This window comes from Arachis stenosperma, chromosome 6, assembly GCF_014773155.1.
Source record: "Arachis stenosperma cultivar V10309 chromosome 6, arast.V10309.gnm1.PFL2, whole genome shotgun sequence".
Taxonomy (NCBI): Eukaryota; Viridiplantae; Streptophyta; class Magnoliopsida; order Fabales; family Fabaceae; genus Arachis; species Arachis stenosperma.
Window position 1 is genome coordinate 13,706,847 of NC_080382.1, and position 19,483 is coordinate 13,726,329.

The window sequence follows — 19,483 nt, forward strand, 5'->3', positions numbered from 1 at the left end:
CCCTGGCCGATTCTGCAATGTGCGCGCGAGCGCCTTGTGCGCATGCGCGTGCTTGGTCGAGATCAATTTCTTTGATTTTTGTGCTTCTCTCCACTTGCATGATTTCTTCCTTGCTCGCTTGATCCATGACTAGCCTATTTCAACCTGAGATTACTAGCAAACATATCAAGGCATCTTATGGAATCAAAGAGGAACTAGAATTCATCAAAATAAGGCTTAAAAAGCATGTTTTTACACTTGAGCACAAATACGGGAGAGATTACAAAACCATGCCAATTCATAGGTTAAATGCTAGAAAAGGTTATCAAAATACTCTAAATTCAATACAAGATAAACCCTAAAAATGGGGTTTATCACAACCCCAATTTTCTCAAATCGCAAGAGTCTCTCCAAGAATTGAGAAGGATGTTAGGGAGCAGCAGCCAAGACTGGTAGCTCTAGTAGAACTAGTTCACATAGTAGCTGGATGAAAAATGAACCGTGACAGAGGTGGGAAGGTTTTTCATTGGTGCGGTTGTGGGTTGCATCCTATTCTTCGATGATTTGGGACAGATTTCAATCCAGAGAGACTATTTTATGGATGCCCTAACTATAATGTGAGTTGGTTGAATTGTTGCAACTTGATTGTGTGTCTCATTTCTCAAATTCTTCTTGGTTTTGTAGTTGCTCTTTCTCATTTTTTTTTGGATTTTTGGTTTTGTAGACTGCCGGTAAGAGATGGTGCAGATTTTTAAATGGGCAGATGGTGAAGAAGAAGATGCCATAGTTGGGAGAAATGAAACTCCAGTTAGTGAAGATCATTGAAAAATTTCTCTGGAATGAAAAATTAGTGCAGTTGAAGCTGAAATTAGAATCTTAAGCATGTGGAATATTATATTGTCTTAGTTTGTCATTATTTTTGGATTTATGATTGTAGCTTCTGGATTAGGTGGGATGAAATATATGTAAATGTGATATCAATTATGTGAATGAATATTAGTATGTATTTGATTTTTTTTTCATGGACCTAAAAGTTGATGACAAACTAGAAATTGAGTTTTATGTTCTCTTGGGTAATGATGTGTACTGTAAAAGTTATATAAAACTGAGATTATATGAAAGAAGTATAAAATTTTACACCGTCACAATATGCAACAATTCATTCTCAAAATGCCAGAAATAGTGCATAGCTAATAGGCTTAGCTTGTATAAAAAAGGATACATCTGAATATAAGAAGTGCACCATCTATCTCTTACAATATGTGTTTTAAACGGAGAATACAAAAAATTATAAGATTCAGTTGATCACAGTCACATACATACAAAAAATTAAACCCTAGCATATAATAACTTTACCATCATCAACAATCGTAATCAACCAAAGTCCTCCAAAAGTTTCACCGATGAAAATAGAGCGAAAAAATTGAAAAACAAACCCTATGCAACATTTTACAAAAAACAGATCATCGTATGTTGAGAGCAACCATTTTGTTACTAACCTGTTTTTGAAGAGATTGTGATTTCCAGACAAATAGTCTTTCCAATGGGGGACGAAACAAGTAAGAAAAGCTTCAAGCTTTTAGTTACAGTGACAACTATGGTTCTTCTCTGAGGGTATGTATATGAAGGGAAGAGGAGGAAAAAGAAGGGTCCATTGGGGGTTTCATTTTAAAGTGGTTAACGTTTGGGTTTTGGTTTAACCCCTTTCTTATGTCACACGACGTCGTTTCTAAATAATTTGGCCATCAAAAGTTAAACGACGTCATTTTGGTAGTGTCAAGTGTCAACTAAAATTGTCAAGTCAGTTTTTCGGTGACGAAAAGTTACAGAAGGACCAAATTGAAACGCGAGTCAAAATTTCAGGATTTAATTAAAGTCAATTAAACTCTTAAAGATTAAATTAAATTGAAAGCCAAATTGTAGAAACCATTTTAAATATTAACTTATCATAAATATATATATATATATATAAGTACACTCCATATGTCTGGAACCTCTGTCAATGCATGTGTAGTGGAATGAGGACACAACCCGTCTCAAAAAAATTGTGTCGATAAAACATTTTACAAAGATATTAAATTTAACATCATTATAAATAGGTTTAGGATTGTAACACACTAAAGAAAAAGTATATTTTTTATCTTTAAAATTTATTTAAAATTTTAAAAATATTTTTTAAATTTTATTTTATCTTATTTTTATCTTAAAATTTTTTTATTTATGTCAAATATATTTTTACCAATTAATTTTTTAAAAATTTAAAATTAATTTATAAATAGTTTTACAAAAATAACTTTTAACATAAATAAACTAAATATAATTATTATACATTATTGTTAGATTAAATCTAAATTTTCTAAAAATTAAGTTAGTAGAGATATATCTGATACAAATTAAAATTTTAAAAATAAATTTAAAATAAAATAAAATTTAAAAGATATTTTTAAACATTTTAACAGAATAAAAAATATATTTTATCTTAAATTAAAATTTCATAACTAAATTGAGTTTTAGGACTTTTGTCTTAACAAAGCGGAACTAATTAATATTTGACCTAAATAAGCTGGCAAATTAATGAAATTATAGAAAACCGAAAGCTTATTGTTTATATGTTATAACAAATTGGAGACAAAGGAGTCAACCCAAAATCAAGACGCAACAAAAATCTCTTAATTAATAACAACTTAACCAACAAAAATCTCTTAATTATCAAACCACAAATATTATGAAATTATATATGAACTGTAAAGTAAGCAACATTTTAGCTATTGCTTCAACCACAAAATCGATGTTTTTGGAATGCAATTCAAAAGTTTGAAAAAAGACATTGTATTTTGTTGTCGGCTTTTGCATGAGCACCGGCCATGTGATCTTAGTCGGCTCATCTTTTTCTTTCTATTTATATTTAAATTATTTATTTAATTTTTTTTCATTGAGTTGGGCAGATAAGGATAAATGATAAACAATGATATGGCTCACCAATTCTTGTTGGGGCATCATTTCTTATTTTGGTGTGACAAGTACATTTACGTTAGATGTACTTAAGTATTTAATATCACACGTCTTTTTAACTAACAATGATTGGATTTTTAATTTTTATAAATAAAATAAATATAAAATTTATCGAAATAAATATTTTTACAAATATTTACCGTTTCAAATAATTTTATCATATCTCGTTTACTGAACGGAATTATTTTTTACGTAACGAATGGTAAGTATGGCTGGGACGTGTATATCTCGTATACACTGTAAATGAGATACATGAAAACGTCATTTCGTTTACACTGTAAACGATATATATATGACTTTATTCAACATCTATAAAAGGATGTGTAATTCTTGATATTTTTCACACACATTTTATATCCTTTCTCTATCTTGTTTCTCTCAAAAACAAAGCTGAATGACCAGTAACAATCTATTCATAGTTGTGGAGCTTTATCCGAATTGTCCTATGAGAAATGGCGACAACGGGGTGACATTTGAGTGTCAGGATATGATATTGTTTCGTACTCAGCGTGTGGAGACATTGTCGGATTTGAAGAGTTTGATATTGAGCAAGCTTCGGGGGACACAAACGAGGGAAATCGGAAGTGTGGCGTATAGGTTGCTGGCACCCATGGAAAATGGAGTCTTCCGGTTTCGGCTATTTCGACTTCACGGGGACGAGCATGTGCGATTGATGTTCGACATTCACGGGAGGATCATGTGTGAACAGGTAATGGAGCTGTCCATCGAGGTGGGCCACGGTGGTAGTGGGAGTTCCGCACAGGACACGTATGTGCAAGATGATCGACCTCTCGCACCACCGCCCATTCATGTCGCGATTACGGAGAATGAGGCAGAGGAGGGTGAGGAGGAGTCGGACGAGGACTACGTGGAGGATAGTGGAGACAGTGAGTCTTTCAATGGCGGCGATAAGGATGAGTTTGTGCCGGAGACACCTGCAGGGGCTGTGTCGCACCATGTGCTGCCTCCATCTCACCCGAATCCGGCACTATCGGCTGTGCCAAGTCACTATCACAGTCTAGATCCGGACGCCATGCATGAGAGGATCTCGGTTTCTGACACCTGTGGAGTGGATTACAACCTAGACGGCGGTGTGGAGTTTCGGGTTGGACATAGGTTCAAAAGCTGAGAAGCGGTGCTTCAAGGTGTGAAGAACTACAGTATTCGCAGGAGTGCTGAGTACCGGGTGATCGAGTCCGACCGGTTAAAGTACCATGTGCAATGTCGTGAAGCCGACGGTGGGTGTCAATGGAGCCTCCGTGTGGCCCTTCGTCAGAATCTCGGATACTGGTAGGTTCAAGTTTAATTGTGAATTTGAGTAGTTTTGTATGATATGTTATTTTGGCTAGACATGTTGTGTAAGAATATATTTTGTTGTTGTGACTAGGGAGGTTTGGAGATTTGGTGGGCCACACAGCTTTCTGGCATCCACCATGTCTCAAGACTATCGTTAGTTAGATAGCAGTCTCATCTACAGAGTGATATTGCTCATGATTTAGTCCAACCCGTCTGTCAGTATCCCGATTTTGCAAGGTGCGGTCCACACAAGCTATCACTTCAAACCCTCATACAGAAAGGTATGGATGGTGAAGCAGAAGGCCATTGCACAGATCTACGATGATTGGGAAGAGTCGTACAACAAGGTGCCGAAACTACTTCAGGCACTGCAGAGCTGTTTTCACAGCACCATATGTGACCTACGCGTCAAACCATACTACGAAGGTGGTGCGCGACTGCTGCATGTTCGACAAAGTATTTTGGGCTTTCTCGTCATGTGTCGAGGCCTTCAAGCATTGCAAGCCATTTGTCTCTGTAGACGGCACGCATTTGTATGGCAAGTACGGTGGAGTGTTGCTTATAGCGGTGGCACAAGACGGGAACAGCAACATACTGCCAATTGCTTTTGCCATTGTTGAGTCTGAGAGCACCGAGTCATGGTCATTCTTTCCTACTAATTTGAGGCGCCACGTCCCCCCACAAGACGGCTTGCTAGTTATATCGGACAAATCTTAGGCCATCAAGGCTGCCCTTGGAGCTGATGATAGTGGGTGGCATCCCCTTAGGGCCTTCCATGCTTACTGTATCAGACATATGGTTGCGAATTTCATGAGCCGGTTCAAGTCAGTCGAGGGCAAGCGATACCTCATAAACGCTGCTTACCGTCCAAGTCAGGCCGGGTTTGAGTGGTACATGAATGCATTGAGGGGCGTCTCCCTGATGTTGGCGGACTGAGCTGGTCGCTTCAGAAAGGAGATCTGGCTTCAGCATTGCGACAGTGGTCGGAGGTTTGGACACATGATCACCAATTTGTTCGAGCACATCAATGCTGTGTTGAAGGGGACATGCTACTTGCCCATTTCGGCCATCGTACGTATCACGTACGAGAGACTGCGAAAGTTGTTTGTTACGAAGGGTAGTGAAGCGCAGAGCCAGTTGGCAGCTGGAAACCGCTTCTCACAAAGACTCTTAGCGGCCATTGAGAAGAATATGGAAGGCATTCCGAAGATGTGTGTGACCCATTGCGATAAGCGGGCCTTCGTGTTTGTCATGGAGGAACTAGTGCCGTTCGAGGGGTGGCGTCAGGGCTCCTTTCGGGTTCGGCTATCGGAGGGCACATGTGATTGTGGTTTATTCCAATCTCTCCACTATCCGTACCGACATGCACTTGCCGGGTGCACCGCCGCTAGCGTTGAGTGGGCCCTGATAGATGTCTAACCCGGCAAGCCCCACGCTACCAGTCATAGTACTCCAGGGTCGGCCTCGTGTCGAATGTGTGCTGCACAGTGATCCGCCGATCGGGCTCAAACCTCTGGTGCCACATATCATACCGCTCCTTCAGCTTGAGTGGCCACCATACATCCTCACCTCGACCAGTAGTAGTCAGGTACCTGTCAATAAAGATGATGTGTTAGATACTTCCTTAAGTCATAATAACTGAAATCTTTTAACGGATAAGTAAATAGAAATATAACATCAATCTCATCTATCAAGATTTATTGGGGTGCCTGGTACCTTCTACTCTCCATTGAACTTCCGTTTCACCTGATCAACGTGGTGAAAACGAACGATATTGAAGCAAAATAGGGGGACGACTGACAACCATGTCCCCCACTCCTCCTCCTCATGAAACCATGGCGGACACAAAGCCTGCAGGGCGGGATCATCGTAGACTCTCCATGCAAGCTGAAGAAAGAAAGTTTTCAATGTAACACAAATACAATTGTTAGACGAAAATTTTCGAATTATCCATATAACAATCATACTAAAGCATACGATTTCTATCTAATTATCCAAAATAAAAAACGTGCGTATTTTACAACTAACCTCGTCGAAATGTAGCTGGTCAAGGGAAACCCTCCAATGCAGGACCCTGGCCTCATGCTGATCCCTGCTCTACTGCGGCAATCCAACCAACCTAACACATCGAAGGAGAGCATATACGGCTCATTGAGTAACATACCAAAAGTTTTGACAAAGTTATTTAACTCAAATACATAAAAAGACATTTCTCACATTGCAGCTAACGGATACTGGTAAACGCCTCTATCTGGTGGACATCACTAGGAAAATCTCTGATATATCCATGACATCAACAACGGAGAGCAGCCAACGATGTCCGTGACGCTCCCTGAGCTGCCAAAGATAGGGACTGATACGTCCAGGCCAGCACAGCGGAGCCCCACGATAATGATCTACACTCCGTAAAGTCCCGGAGCTGCGGTAGCCAACGAAGGTGGACTAGATTGCTGGACTTGTCGGTCATCAGATATCCTCCAATCAGTAACATGATATAACACCTGGCGTACTGTCGGAGGGTTTCAGGATCGTCAGTCTGGGGCTTCTGGCGAACACGATCCCGTAGCCACACAAGCTTCAGCGTAAACGACTCCTTCCTCTGAGCCGCCTGCTGTGCTACCACGGGAGGCCTGGCACCAAGGAGTTGCTCCACCAACGCCCACGTCTCCGTATGGTACCACTTACCAAAGTCACGGAGGCACCCCCACGGGGTTACCGTGTGCGCGTAGTCTCAAGTGGTACGCCACGTTCTGCAGAGTGATAGTGACCTCACCCCACGAGAGATGAAACGTGTGCATCTTTGGACGCTATCGCTCCACTAGTGTCGAAATTAGGGAGTTGTCAAAAGTAAAATCCCTGAGTGGCACGGTGTCGCCGAATCCGGCCACAGTCAAATACGGGACGATGGCGTCCAGTGGAGGTAAAGTATAACTCACTCCCCGGGACAGTAGGAGGCGATGCCTCTGATTAATAATAAACAAAAATAATATTTAAATTATATACAATCAATTATAACTTATAAAATTTTTTTAACATTTAAAAAATTTAATTTTACCTTTGATAATATTTATCTCCCAAAAGTCTCAAGATTAATTATTTTTATTATTACTTTTATTACAAATTAAATAACATAATACAACCAAATAAAGTCCTAAATTTCTTATAAAATAAAAATAGAAAACATTAATAACATAAAAAGTGTTATACTGTAATGACATTACATTTATAAACACAAACAACATAGCACCGGAATAACAGAGTTCCAAACTGATAACATTTATGTCATACAAACCTAGCACAAGCAGATAGAGTTCTAAATTAAGCCTACAGACCTAACTTCTAACTCACATATCAACGTTTCAGATCTACATGACTACCCTAACAATGCCAAAATCATTAAATTTAACAACTATAACGAAACTAACCTCGAAGTCGACCACCTCTGCGTAATGTGTCGTCTCATTCAGCCTGTTTATGTCCCAGTCATTCTCCACTTGGCGCGCCATCGCCGCTCAGGTCAAAGGTATAGTCAGAAAGGGTTAAAAGAGGGGAGAAAGATGTCGAAAAAGTGAAACTGGACCCGAAAGTCAGCTTTAAACGACTTCTATATATAGGGGCGTACAGACCATATCTCGTTTACACTGTAAACGAGATATACACGTGTCACACTTACGTGTCATATTTCATTTATAGTGTAAACGAAATACGTACAATGATTGATTTATTTCGATAATTTCTCTAAAAATTATTTATTTTGATAAATATTATATTTATTTTATTTATAAAAATAAAAAATCCAACAATGATTGATTTCACTAAAACGAATTAGGACTCTAACAACACTATTACAACTCCAATCATGCAATCATTCATTCTCTGTAACTCAACCATAAACAAAGAAAGAAAAAAATTGTATCTTACTACATATATACTAAAAAATGAACTATTAAATCAACTAAGTATTAAAATTAAATTAATAAATACATAGTAACTAATTTTTTATATTCACATAACAATTTTAAAATTATATATACATATATATGAGGGAAAAATAAACACAGATTGTTAGACATAGCGGCATGATTGAAGGGATTACATTAACATTGTATTTGTCCAAAAACTAATCTTGTTGCAAGTGTTATAAAGGTTTACAGCTAATCTTCTTGTTAGAGTCTACTATAAATGGTTTTTGGTTTGAGTATCCTTTCCTTTAATAGTTTCCTCATATTTGAAAATAGTTTCTCCAATTGATTTTAATGGTTCAAGTAGAGTAAGCTGCACTTTCAAGTGAAACAAGTGGTTGGGCTTACTTTTGTAGGCCTACCCAATTGTTTTTTCAACTTGTTGCATTAAGGTTTAATAAAAACAAATTAAATGAATAATACCAAATAAATAAATGACAATCAATTTGGGTTAGTCGAATGGTTAGCTCACTTGTCCGTTTAAACAAGTATTCAGATGCATGCGACAAACTTTTAAATGAACTTCAGATCCATGATGGATTAACCCCCTTGACCTGTCGAGTTAGGAAATACGGAGGGCAACCAAAAAGTTAAATGGCAGTTTAATATGGTCAAGTTGTTGGCTATTATTATCATATTATTGAGAAATGTCACATATCCAACTGTTCCAATATCCTACATTCAAATTAGAAAATAACATTATTCATGTAAAATACTAAAAAACTGATTGAATTTCAAATCATCATCAGAAGTAGGAAAAAGTTAAGAGTTTCAATGCATTCTGGGATTAGAATGTACAATATATCTCTTTCTTTTCTTACTTACATTTATGAGTAAAGCAAATTGAAAGCTATATTCCCTTCAAAATCAGAAACATAATTTACATAAATAAATAATGCAACCCAAGATTGGATTTCCTAGTTTCTACTACTTACAAGGTGGAATAAAATGGACCTAAAAATTAAAGACTAAGTGGAAAAGAATTGATCTCTAACTGTAAATAAAGCTGTGATCCATGGAAACATAATTTTATGTCCAAGTTAGGGACCTAGCTGCCAAAGGATCATCATCTCCACTTTCAGAAGATGAGCTTGCAGCATCCATATCCTTTTCTGGAGACTCAATTTGGACACTCTCAGCAGCTTCATTGCTGTAATTTTCAAAATCATGACACCGATTTGAATGTGTTAACTCTTCTTTCTTGACTATATTGAACACAAACCCATTATGTATCCTTTCAGGCTGCAAAAGGTCACCTTCATTTACCACTATGCTAGAACCGTTAACAAACCTATTACCGATTTGTTCCTTCTGATCGGATTCTGCGCTATCAAAGCTACAATCTGGTGGTGTGTTTCTAGGACTGTGATATTGGAAATCATGAGGGTTAGAATGAGCCATCAGGCCTTTATTTTGCTCTGAATCAGCATCCAGGCTGCGGAGAAAGTCGACGAACTTATTCGCAGAAGTAGTTCTCATCAAAGGGCCTCCAGATCTGGTCCATGTATTCAAATCAACACTTTCAGAATCACTGTCATTTCCATCATGTGCGCCACGGTGGGTCTTCCAGTTTTTACCATTGCCTCCATTGGAACAACTAACACCTTGATGCACTGGGGAAGCAGCATCCGTAAGGTCTTCAAGGGAACCTGTTGAATTCTCTCGTGCAATGCAATTCCATGAAGGGATTCTTCTTGAAGCATTGAATCTGTTGTTGCTGGATAAACCGTGAGAAGCAGAAGCAGCAGCTCTCTGTGCGCTTCTTTTGAGTCTTCTCATATGATTCAGAACTGCAACACATTCATCCAGAGCAAGCTCGATTCCACAGTTTGCTTTTATGGCTGAAAGCTTCTCCCAGGTGCATCTTCTCCCTTGGTTGGCTGCCTTCTGAAGCTCCGCATACGAAGGGTTCTGTATGATTTTTGAGTACTGGAGTAGGACACAGGTAAAATAATATAAGATAAATATCAGGACACTTCTCAAAATATAAGAATGTATCTAAGTACAATAAAATTTCAACAAGTTTGGCAATAAAGACTTGATGTTAACCATTAGCTCTTTTTCTTTGAGTTAAAATATAACCGAAGTGACTTCGATTGCTCAAATTAAATACATAGCTGATAATATGAACTATGAAGATTACATAAACACATACCTGAGCAAGAGTTGCAGGCATAACAACAGTAACATCGCCTTCCCAGTCTTGAGCAAACAACTTGGCAAGTCCACCTAATGGAAAGCCAAGTTCAAGTATTTGATTGCACCTGTGTTTCACTTCCAACTCCGCAAGATGAGCAAGCTGAAAATTGAAAAAAATGTTAAAAATGCTAAAATCACTGTCTTAAGAATATATTATAGATGCAATAATTAATATGTATGACGATGCCTCAGAATTTAGAAATTATGAATGACAGCTGCCAAGGGAAACAATTGTTTCATAAATCAGTCGGGGAAAGTAAACACAAATTTATTATAGTGTGAATTTAAGAATTCCCTGCATAAGGGATTAAAATTTTGATACAGATGAGATACTATTGTGCAATGTGCATAATATTTCAGAAACAAGCGTATGCAATGACAATAAATATAAACATGCACATGAACAAATCATGAAATGTGCTTGTAGTACAACAGTCAATAGTAAGCTGTAAGTCCATGAATATGTACCTTAGCAGCAAAATTGCCTCCATAATTTCTCACAAATTCTTTCAATCTTAGCAAGGGTGCAATATGAGGATTAGCCTGACTGACTATAAAGTGATTGACATTGAACAGCTCTTTCAACTGAATCATTGGTAAATCAACCTCCAAGCTACCATCTCTCCATCGGCGCGCTGAAGTGGATCCCTCCTCAGGACCCAAATTGAAAGGAGGATGGTAAGGAACAATCTCACCACTTCTATCCTTTGCCATCAATTCCTGAGCCTCAAAAAGGCCAGGAAAAGCACAAGAAGCAGTGACTGCACTCCATATGACAACGTGTGGCGAAGTCAAGTAGTTAAGACATCTTGGTGGTTCATGCTTCCTCGGGGAGCAAACTGTAATCCCAAGAATTCTACCTGTCATGTCATAAGCCTCTTGAAATGTAAGATTGCTTGTCAGATGCCTCAACATTATTTGCAATTGTCTGATCTCATGAAGAGCACCAAATGTTGTAACCCTCTTGACAACTGTGAAAATCCCACCCATTTGGTCGAAAAACTTCAATGCGTGCCACGAATCCTCAAAGAAGCTTTGAAGTTCAGGCCAAGACCTAGTGGCAACAACAGCACACATTATGGATCCTACACTAGAACCAGCAATTATCCTAGGCAATAGTTTATGTTCTACAAGTGTTTGTACAACACCCACATGGAATGCTCCAAGAGAAGCACCCCCACTTAACAACAAAGCCGTCCTCCCAAAAGCGTGTCTAGTTTCGTGCATGAACGCAAGCTTTTCTTCCAATGAGAGCTCCTCTGAATCAGAGTCACATACCATTCTGAGCTGAGTTGATACTTCATCAATGTACTCCTTGATTAAGGCAGGCACATGAAGCCTACCCTTGTGGAGCTCGGGGTTACACATATTACCTAGATTCCTAATAAGATCAGCACGCATACAAAATATTATGTCTCTGAGAGACCCCTCTTGCCGGCGGTGGCGCAGCTCTTGGAGCTTGTTCCTCACCAATTCCACATCATAAAGATCTGATTCATTCATCTTTTGAGTCGCTTTATCGAGCATCTTAGCTGCATGAGCCCACTCCTCATAAGTCAAGGCAGATCTCATCATATTCCTCCAGAACTTCCTCCTATACACTAGTTCAGCACTTGCCCTTACATTAGTATATCGTTTCAACAAGAAAGCAAGTATTGTCATCATTGTTAATATCCCCTGAGGGTTTCTTGGATGAAACCATGACAAAATGGGTGCAAAAAATCCCTTAAACCTAAAAATTAGATGCAACAATACATGAACTAATCGGTGCCTCAATTCTGACATAGACTTGCAGAAAAGAACCCTATAAGCAACCGTCCTACCAAGTATGCCGGAAGGGCCAATTCGAAAACGGTCAACTCGAGCCTCATTACTAATATGATCCATTCAAATCGCAAACTATAAAATCCCCAGGGGTTTAGATTAAATTAAACAAATGAATAATTAACAACAAGAGAATTTAATAAACGAAAGGTTGAAGTTCTAAGTTTAGCCACCGACAGAGCTCATAAAATTCCCAAATAAACCCTAAATTAGTAACAACCAAATTGACAGAACATTAAATACAACAAGATTACAGTATTGCAGCTGAAAATCTTTGTTGTTTCTTGTAACTACAAGGAGAAACCCAAGAAGTGTGGTATAGTATAGAAGGTGAAGAAAAGATGAAAGCTTTAATGAAGCTGAGAAACGAAACGGTGGATTTGAGAAGATATAAAGTTGGGGAGTCAAAGAAAGCAACGAAGTTGGGGGAAGAAGAGTCAAGGATGAGATTAGATAAAAAGATTCGGATATGGGTCAAGAAGCAGAATCAGAAGCAGAGCCCCAATCACAAAAAAATGAATTGATGACTAGGACACAACACAACACGTAGTCCAATATACTATGCATGAACGCACCATATCCAATAATAGGAAAATGTTATTTGAACATTCAAATCAACATTTATTTATTTATTTTATTTCACTATTTCTAGACTTTCTTAAGGTGTGTGTCATAAAATTTGGTATTAAACAAAAAGTAGTGGGTACTAGAGATAACTGAAAACCTAACCATATCTTTGGGAATTGGGAATTGCAGCTTTGGAACTTTTCGCATAATGCACACAAACCTATCCAATCCCACAAGCATTCGGTTCCATACTTCCCAGAGATAAAGGAAAGGGAACAACCAAACGTGACCGAAAGTGACTCCTCTCATGGGCCTAGAAAAAAATTTAGATGGGCTTTCTTCAAAAAACAATCCCATTGGGCCCAGATCCATATGATAGTCTTCTTCTCGGTCATGAGTGGAAGGGTGGGTCATGGGTGGCACCTATGACTCACAATACGCGTTATTCTTCAAAGCAGCACAACTCACACTTGTCAGTTGTCACACTCATTGTGCATGCATCAACTCTCACTTTCTCACTCATTAAAGGATCGTCATTAGAATTTAAAATGAATTTAAATATATATCAAAAGTTTAACTAGAAATTTTCCATATAATGGATGGCATTAACGCATGACTTTTTAATACAAACCATAATAAGGTTGATTTTTTTTTGTGTGAAAAAAATTTTGGTATTTTTTTGGGAAATAGGATTATTTGGTGTAATTTTAGATAGGTAGATTTTGTAGAAGAAAAGTCAATACGTGAGGAATATGTTGCAACACGTGAAAAGTATATTGGACACATGATAATATTTTGGCCAACATATGGAAGTGTGTTGACACATAGCAACATATTAGTCAATACGTAAAAAACGTGTTGCATTATGTGAAGAACGTATTAAATAATTTCTATAATACTATAATATATTTTAAATATTAATATTCAATCAAAACACCATTTTTTTATATTAAAAATAATTTCTGCCATAATAAAAGTTGGTAGTTATAAAAAAAAGGAGGAAAGAATGATGAGTGTTAAGACTTTTTCCACACATGTATATACGTAATGAAATCTTTTTCTACCAAACATTAAAATATAGTTTGGAGATCACAGTTCGCAAACGAAACGTACAAGCCATGAAATCATGATTGTCATCATCTTTCCAAAATAAATGTAATAATAAATAAAATAAAATTGAGTTGTTGTTATCACGTCGAATTCTATATTTCTATTGAGTATTGACCATAGGCCAGGTCAATTAAACGCAACAGAATCTTCCTTTCTTGCCTACTAGTCAAGCACTCCAAGTCTCCAATGTCCCCATTTCACTGATTTTTTTTAATTAAAGAAAAAAAATCTTTTGACAATTTCAATTCCAATTCCTAGACGTAAATCTCAAGAGCCATAGCTTTTTTTTTTATAAGATATATAATTTTTTTAATTCCTCCATTAATTTTAATATCAAAGTGCAACTAAGAAAACTGGTACACAGCTGTACAACAAAGAACAAAGTACACTACACACACTTCTCTGGAGCATTTTCACGAATAGGTGCCAGACCAATTAATTTTGTTCATTTGTTTTCATTACTCAATCTAGAATTTATTTGTTTTTCCACCAAATTTTATTTCAATGTGTTGAATGTGTTCTGCAGTTCTGCAGAATGATCAATCTAGAGGTTGAATCTAAAAGTGTGCCTGAAACGGAGGACTCTCTTTCGTTTCAGCATAAAAGCATAGGAAGGTTGGGATCAGTGAAGAAACTGAAGAAAATGAGATCAATAAGGTTTCCCAGATTTTCAAGCATGAGATCAACCAATAGAAGAGGGAAATCCAAGCATGAGAATCTTTCCATTCTCTCATCTTTTGCCACAGAAAGTTCAGAAATGCCAACAACCCCAATTGAGATGTCAGATTCGTCACCTCATTACATGAAGGGTACAAGTAGCTCTCATGCAAAGGAGAGCTTTCAGGTAAAAAGAAAGTTTACTGATTCTTGATAAATTTATAAATTTGTAAAAGCTTGATTTTGGGCAGCTTCAGTGTTTGTGAAAAGGATAAAATGAAAAATATGCATTGCTTCTTGAGTCTTGATTCTTGTGGAACTGTACCTTAATAAGCCATAGATGTAAAGTCCTTCTTGGATCTCTGACATGGATTCTTGATTCTTGCCTGCAGAATACACAAATGCTATTCACAACTGTGAAACTGAAGAGGAGTCTGAGCAGAAAGATATCCGGAAGGAATGATGTGAGGAGGAAACTCAAGTCATCAAGATCAATCAAGATTGGAACTCTGAATGGCCAAAAATCAACAAGAAAAGTATCTGAATCCATTTGTGGCAGTGATGATACACAATCTTATGATGGTGGTAACAAACCCCAGAGAGTTCTTACAAGAAGATTGAGCTTGAAGCCTGTGAGGATCCTAGCAAAGATGCCTACTTCCAAATCAAGGAAAGCTTCCATGGACAAAGGCCATCATCACATCTCTCTCTCCACAGAATCAAGCTTGCATAGAGCCACCTGTTCTTCAGCTCTCAAGGATTCCCATTTCTCTGATCACAATGAATTGTCACTTGACGAAAATGGTTCTCAAGAAGTATCAGCAGTCAAGGTTTGTCCATACACTTACTGTTCCCTTCACGGTCGTCGGCACAAGGATTTGCCTCCATTGAAACGCTTTATGTCGATGAGGAGGCGTCAGTTGAAGGCCCAAAGGAGCATGAAAATGGATGGTAGAGCTGCTACCAGGTCAAACAAGCCTGGTAATTCAAGGAAAGTTGCTCAGAAAACCGGAATTATTAACACTGAAAGTGGCATATCTAACATTCAGAATGGGAAAAGGAAGGTAAAGGACTCAAGTATTAGGGCTGTTGACAATGAAGATTCCACATTTGGTGAAGGTGGCAGTTCTATGGGAGAGGATGAAGAAAATAACAACTTTAGGTATGATGCCTTTGAGAAATCAACATTAGTTGATGTGGTTAAGCCTTCTTCTTTTGATATTGAGATATTGGAGGGAGAAGTAGCCACCAGTGGTGAAGAAAAAGGAGATAATGAAGTAATGCAGGTGTGTTCTTTGCAGAAAGAAGCTAAGCCTGCTTACAGAATACAGGAAGGGAATGATAGATATATGAAAATGTGGCACTTAGTGTATAAGCATGCCATGTTAGGTAACCCAGAGAGGGAAGAAAAGCATCCAAATGATGGGAATGATAAGAAAGGAGAAGGGAAAGGAGCTCACTCATTTGATGTAGTAAACAGCTCTTCCATTCAGGATCAGTGCGAAAGGGACCAGGCTGTGTATGATGAAAATAAGAGTGTGATTGACTTGGTCCAGAAAGCATTTGATGAAATTCTTCTTCCGGAAACAGAAGACCTTGCTTCTGATGATGGTTCTAAGTCTAGAGGCTCCGGCCCCGATGAGGAGCTCTTAGAAAAGAATGAAGATAAAACTGGGGAAGGAAGTGTCTCTGTATCTGAAGAATCTTCCAAAGAAGATACATTGCCGAAAGACGAAAACTTGAGCAGTCAAGCAGAAGAGATAACAGGGCAAGGAATGGGATCCAAACCTGACCAGAAAACACCGAAGAGCTGGAGCAATCTGAAGAAGCTAATCCTGTTGAGAAGGTTTGTGAAGGCACTGGACAAGGTGAGAAAGTTAAAGTTTAGGCGACCGAGACATTTGCCATTAGATTCTGAGTTTGAAGCAGAAAAAGTTTTTCTCAAGCGCCAAACAGCTGAAGAGAAACAAAGTGCTGATGAATGGATGCTTGATTATGCACTTCAGAAGGTCATTTCTAAACTAGAACCAGCTCAAAGGCAAAGAGTTTCACTTCTAGTAGAAGCTTTTGAAACAATTCTTCCATTTCAAGATGCTCAAAATACCCCATTGTCTTCTGCAACAATTGAGAATCGAGCCAATCCAGTTCGGTCCCTTGATGACTCCTCGAATCACAGCAAGAAAGAAACAGAAAAAGGTACAGATTTATGGTTATTCTAATAAGATATGTTGCTTGGAAAAGCATCCATGTTCTCATAATATTATTATTGAATTTGCAGATAATGCTTGTTATAATACAATGCCTGAACTGCACAATTCTGTTGTGCTTAAAGAAAGATGTCTTGAAAATCTTGGGACCAAGGCAGTTGAGACTATTTCTGCATCTGGAACTGTCAAAGAAAAATCAAATGCCACACACAGTATAGCCAGCAGTTATGATAATGGGGAGAAGGCATTAACTGGAAATGATAATATTCATCATGAGGAGGCTCCATTCAGTGGGATACTCAGTGAAGTTCCAGAAGACTCAGTACTGGATTCAAACAAAAGAAATCCAACAAGCCAATCTGGCTCACCCCAACGAGATTTTGAAACCAAGATTGATGCCAATACAGAACAATTTTCTAATTCGAAAAGTTTTATACTAAAAGGTCTTGTCAGGACACTTGGAACTAATTTGGTTGGTTCAGGAGAACCTTCAGACCAACTAGGCGAACCAAAAACTGACACAGAAGGAAGGACAGAGAAAGCTAATATCCCTATGCATGAGCAATCTGAAGATCCTAATAATGCTAATGTAGAATCTGAGACTCAGCCAGAGAAGCAGAACTACACAGGACTATGGTACTTGGTGTATAAGCACATGGTATCCGGTTCAGGAGAAAATGATTCCAAGTTAGTAATTGATGGAGCAGATGGGAAAGAATCTGAGTATGAAGGTAGCAGATCAAGAGACACCTCAGTTTCATGTGAAAGTACACCAATGATGAATCAAGGTATGGACATGAAGGATCATGGTCTAGCTGACCAAGAAGTTGAACGCCAACAGCTTGAAGCCATCAAGATGGTAGAAGAAGCAATTGATTCAATCATCCCGGATGATCTTGAACATACACCAGACAGACAATTGATGACTGAAAACACAATTTCAGTCGACGGCTCCAAACAATCCAATGGTGCTGAAAGAGTGTTCAGCAAAGACAACCAAGAGGAACCAAGGATGGCATTTGGAAATACAATAACTGAAAAACGCGAAAAGGAAGATCAAACAGAATCAAAGGAAGGAAACAACCCGGACAGGAAATTACCTAGAAGCTGGAGCAATCTTAAAAAGGTGATCCTGCTTAGGAGATTCATCAAGTCATTGGAAAAAGTGAGAAAATTCAACCCAAGAGGGCCTAAATATCTGCCAATAGAGCTTGATCCAGAAGCAGAAAAGGTTAACTTAAGGCATCTAGACATGGCAGGAAGGAAAGGCACAGAAGAATGGATGCTTGATTATGCGCTTAGACAGGTTGTTTCGCAACTAACCCCAGCTCGGAAAAGAAAGGTGGGGCTGCTAGTAGAAGCTTTTGAAACAGTCATGCCAACCATGAAAAACTAAAGCTGGTCAAATAGCATAATAGCTTTGTATGCAAAGTAGATTCAAGCTAATTAAACAAGCTGAAAGGTAGGAAACCACCCTCCCCTGGCAGCAACTTCCAATTTAGTTTAGTTTTTGGCTTTACTTTTTCTTGCTCTTCAAGTATTGCAAAGATTGCCAACTGTGTGAAAAAGAGAGTTTCTATGACATGAGAAAAAGAAATATCAAGCAGGCTCTTCTATATACTCCTATGCTTACCTTAATTACTATGTATGATCATGAATATCAACATTCATGTAATAGTTTATGAGTTTAATTTTAATGTATTGACAGCTTAAAACGTTTTACACAGTCGTGCAATTACATCTGTTCTTTTGGATGACCATTCACGCGGTCAATGTGAAAGGTAGTTATTTTGACTGATGTGGCATTACATAATTGGATGCACATGTAAAACTACTTTACACTGACAGTGCATCAAAATTAAATTCATAGTTTATAAGTTGTATATGTATATGCCACTGTATTATTGAGATGTCTAATTGCTGGTTTCCTCTATATTTGCAGGTCAAAAAGAAGATCTATTTGATCATAATCCTCTGGGATGAGTCTGCATATTGTTGGTTTTCCAGAACATTGTGTGAGTAGCACTGTTTGATTGATCCTTTAAATTTTACTTCTTTCCCTTGTTTTCCATCCACGGTGTTAGCACTTAGCAGATGCATGTATCCTATTTAGAGACCTTTGCATTACAAATACCATGGACAATTTCAAATGTATAATAATATATAGATATATACATTTTATTTTAATTTTAATGTATCCTATTTAGCCTGATTTGTGTCATACACATTTATTTATGTTAATAATGATTATTGTTTTTAATTTTAATTCTCTGTTCACAGTTGGACATTTTATATAGTTATTTTTCGTATTTATATAATGATGTACTACTGAATTACAAAAAATAATAGTAATAATAATTAAAGATGTCAAATGAATAATAAAACTTTACAGATGGCACCTAAAAAATAACTATATATTTGCAATTTTTTATTTTTCTAAAACAAATGGATTCGCTTCGGCCATGACCTTTTACAACGTTCATCCTTGATTTATTCAATTGTAAAAGAAAAGAAGAATTTTTAAGTTGTTTCTCGAATTAATTTATTAAGTTTACAGATTCAATCTAAAACAAAAACTATATATTTGTTAAATATAGTTATGAACAGATAGACATCAAAGCAAATCCAAATGGATTATGAAACTATATATGTTGTGTATATATCTCCTGT

The 19,483-nt window shown here is 37.6% G+C and overlaps 2 protein-coding genes across 6 annotated transcripts; one reads left to right on the forward strand and one right to left on the reverse strand.

Annotated features, from left to right (window-relative positions):
* Positions 1-9,083: 9,083 nt before the first annotated feature.
* LOC130933482 (triacylglycerol lipase SDP1-like) lies at positions 9,084-12,736 on the reverse strand. The gene is made up of 3 exons (XM_057863118.1): positions 10,917-12,736; positions 10,405-10,548; positions 9,084-10,178 (listed from the first exon to the last, which is right to left on the reverse strand). The coding sequence occupies exons 1-3, from the start codon at positions 12,333-12,335 to the stop codon at positions 9,279-9,281; spliced, it is 2,463 nt and encodes an 820-aa protein (XP_057719101.1). The 5' UTR covers positions 12,336-12,736; the 3' UTR covers positions 9,084-9,278.
* Positions 12,737-14,133: 1,397 nt separating this feature from the next.
* LOC130933417 (calmodulin binding protein PICBP-like) lies at positions 14,134-19,047 on the forward strand. Of its 5 annotated transcripts, none has more exons than XR_009067710.1 (6): positions 14,134-14,372; positions 14,476-14,793; positions 14,999-16,802; positions 16,885-18,275; positions 18,522-18,594; positions 18,756-19,047. XR_009067710.1 is itself a non-coding variant. In XM_057863028.1 (4 exons), exons 2-4 carry the CDS (start codon positions 14,485-14,487, stop codon positions 18,207-18,209), a joined length of 3,438 nt encoding a protein of 1,145 aa, XP_057719011.1. In that variant the 5' UTR covers positions 14,134-14,372; positions 14,476-14,484; the 3' UTR covers positions 18,210-18,504. The 5 variants fall into 5 exon arrangements, 1 of the variants encoding a protein (XP_057719011.1); XR_009067709.1 differs by having other exon boundaries at positions 18,541-18,594; XR_009067707.1 differs by lacking the exon at positions 18,522-18,594.
* Positions 19,048-19,483: the final 436 nt, after the last annotated feature.

Bases quoted from the DNA above. Each gene is read 5' to 3' on its own strand.
- LOC130933482 (XM_057863118.1), bottom strand. From the start codon at position 12,335: ATGGATCATATTAGTAATGAGGCTCGAGTTGACCGTTTTCGAATTGGC. The intron at 10,549-10,916 runs GTACATATTCAT...TTCAATTTTCAG, and splicing joins GAGGCAATTTTGCTGCTAAG to CTTGCTCATCTTGCGGAGTT. The intron at 10,179-10,404 runs GTATGTGTTTAT...GTCCTACTCCAG, and splicing joins TGCCTGCAACTCTTGCTCAG to TACTCAAAAATCATACAGAA.
- LOC130933417 (XM_057863028.1), top strand. From the start codon at position 14,485: ATGATCAATCTAGAGGTTGAATCTAAAAGTGTGCCTGAAACGGAGGAC. The intron at 14,794-14,998 runs GTAAAAAGAAAG...TCTTGCCTGCAG, and splicing joins ATGCAAAGGAGAGCTTTCAG to AATACACAAATGCTATTCAC. The intron at 16,803-16,884 runs GTACAGATTTAT...TTGAATTTGCAG, and splicing joins CAAGAAAGAAACAGAAAAAG to ATAATGCTTGTTATAATACA.